This window comes from Fukomys damarensis, unplaced genomic scaffold (assembly GCF_012274545.1).
Source record: "Fukomys damarensis isolate Sample0158 unplaced genomic scaffold, DMR_v1.0_HiC HiC_scaffold_17, whole genome shotgun sequence".
Classification (NCBI taxonomy): Eukaryota; Metazoa; Chordata; class Mammalia; order Rodentia; family Bathyergidae; genus Fukomys; species Fukomys damarensis.
The window spans coordinates 61,290,113-61,292,216 of record NW_022900929.1 but is presented as its reverse complement, the minus strand read 5'-3'; the positions used below and the strand labels follow the sequence as shown (position 1 = coordinate 61,292,216).

General features: G+C 36.5%; 1 protein-coding gene across 1 annotated transcript in view; it reads left to right on the top strand.

Moving 5' to 3' along the window:
- The first annotated feature begins 345 nt into the window (after nucleotides 1-345).
- Sec23a (Sec23 homolog A, COPII coat complex component) overlaps nucleotides 346-2,104 on the top strand; it is a 55,419-nt gene continuing 53,660 nt past the window's right edge. Inside the window, exon 1 of the mRNA XM_010632646.3 lies at nucleotides 346-582. Within this exon, the coding sequence (XP_010630948.1) occupies nucleotides 362-582 (221 nt within the window). The 5' untranslated portion in view covers nucleotides 346-361. The remainder of the gene's footprint in view (nucleotides 583-2,104) is intronic.

The following is a 2,104-nucleotide window of genomic DNA, read 5'->3' as shown; positions in this document are numbered from 1 at the left end:
AAAACCAAAAAGGATTTAGGTTTTCCATTCCTGCCCACTTTTGCCTGTTTTCCTTATACATCTTTAAATAAACACCTTAGGACATTTACTATTTTTTGCCATACTTTACAAAAGTAAATAAAAAGGGTAAAATAACCCTTCTCATTTGGCCTAATGAGCATTTGGGGCCTGAGCCATTACTTTTAAGTAGAGTTACTGTTGCTTGCTAATTGCTTTCTGTGATAAATATTTGGATTGGCCATGATTTATAATATGTTAGCATTGTTGACTTTGGGAAAACTTATTTTTAATCTTTTTAAGAGGATGCTGGATATTAAAATATCTTTTGATTTTGTTACAGAAATAAGAATCAAGCTGTACAATGACAACCTATTTGGAATTCATCCAACAAAATGAAGAACGAGATGGAGTCCGATTTAGTTGGAATGTTTGGCCATCAAGTCGACTGGAAGCCACCAGAATGGTTGTTCCGGTGGCAGCCTTATTTACACCACTGAAAGAGAGACCTGACTTACCTCCCATTCAGTATGAACCTGTTCTGTGCAGTAGGACCACCTGCCGGGCAGTTTTGAATCCTTTATGGTAATTAACGTAACGGGGCCAAAACTAACGTGGTGATGCAATTCAAAGGTGTAGTTTTTCCGTAGTCATTCATATAAACATGCTTTTGTTTTTGTTCATAGTTTTAAAAATTAAAGTAGTCAAAGAAACCCAAAAAGCTGTAAAGTTTTAGGATCATCCATGTTGTAATGAGCTGATAATATAAAAGAAACCAAATATAAAAGTGTCACCTTAGGCAGGTGTGGTGGCGCACGCCTGTAATCCCAGTACTCCGGAGGCTGAGGCAGGAGGATCACTGTGAGTTTGAGACCAGCCTGGGCTACACAGTGAGTTCCAGGTCAGTCTCAACTACATAAGGAGACCCTGTCTCAAAAAACCAAAAAAACTAAACCAAAACAAAAAACAACATTATAAAAGTGTCACCTTAAAGGGCACTAGGTTCTGTCAGTGTTTGCTAGGTACTGGTATTAGTTGTAAATCAACCCACTTTTGTCATTAGTAAAGTCACAGTTAAGTGGCACAGTGTTTGAAAAGTGTTAAGATTTCTTGTAGATTAAGCCAAAATCTTAGGAGTATTTTTTTATTCCTTCTTCTGCTTCCTCTGTCTGATTCAGTAACAAAATGGATCAGACCTTATACTCTACTTACAAACAGCACTGTCTTTTTTTGGATAGAATCATTTTTTTCTAATTGGATCCCTGTCTTCACCCTTGTCTTTCAGCAGTCTATTCTACCTAGAAGCTGCACTTTTATCAGTGGAAGTCAGGTTATTAAAGTCTTGTACTTGCATTTTATTATACTTGCAATGAATAATCCAAACCCATCATCAAAACCTATAAGGCTCCATGTGATCCAGCCTCTGTATATATTTCTCCCATCTTGCATAATCTACCTTATATTTTAATCTACATATCTTTTCCTCTTTTTGATCCTTGAACATAACCAAGCTTATTCCTACCTTGTAACTTGTGCAGTAGGTGTGCATTCTTCCTGAATTGCTCTGCCTTTAGATTTTTCTGTAACTGATTCCTTTCCATGCAAACTCTCTACTTAGAAGGCTTTCCTTTAAAGTAGCTACCCATACACAGTCTCATATCCTGCTTTGTTTTCTTTAATATTTATTATTATCTAAAAGTATTTTTTTGTGTACACATCTGCTTGTCTTTTCTAAAATGTAAACTCTGTGATAGCAGGTGCCTTTTCTATCTTGTTTACTGCTGTATCACCAACAAAAGAAATAATTTTTTTTTTTTTTTTGAGACAACCTCTTGCTATGATATCCAGGCTGGTTTCAAACCCCTGGATTGAAGTAATCTTCCTGCCTGGCCTCTGGAGTAGCTGGTTTTAGAGGCATATCTCTCTGCACCCAGTATGTGTGTGTGTGTGTGTGTGTGTGTGTGTGTGTGTGTGTGTGTGTCTTTGATTTTCAAATCATTTTGTCATAACTCGTAAGAAATACAGTTTATGGCATAATTTAATATTCATTCTATTCTCAAATATAACCGTTTCACACAGTCGTACTTAACTTTCACTGTGTGTTCTG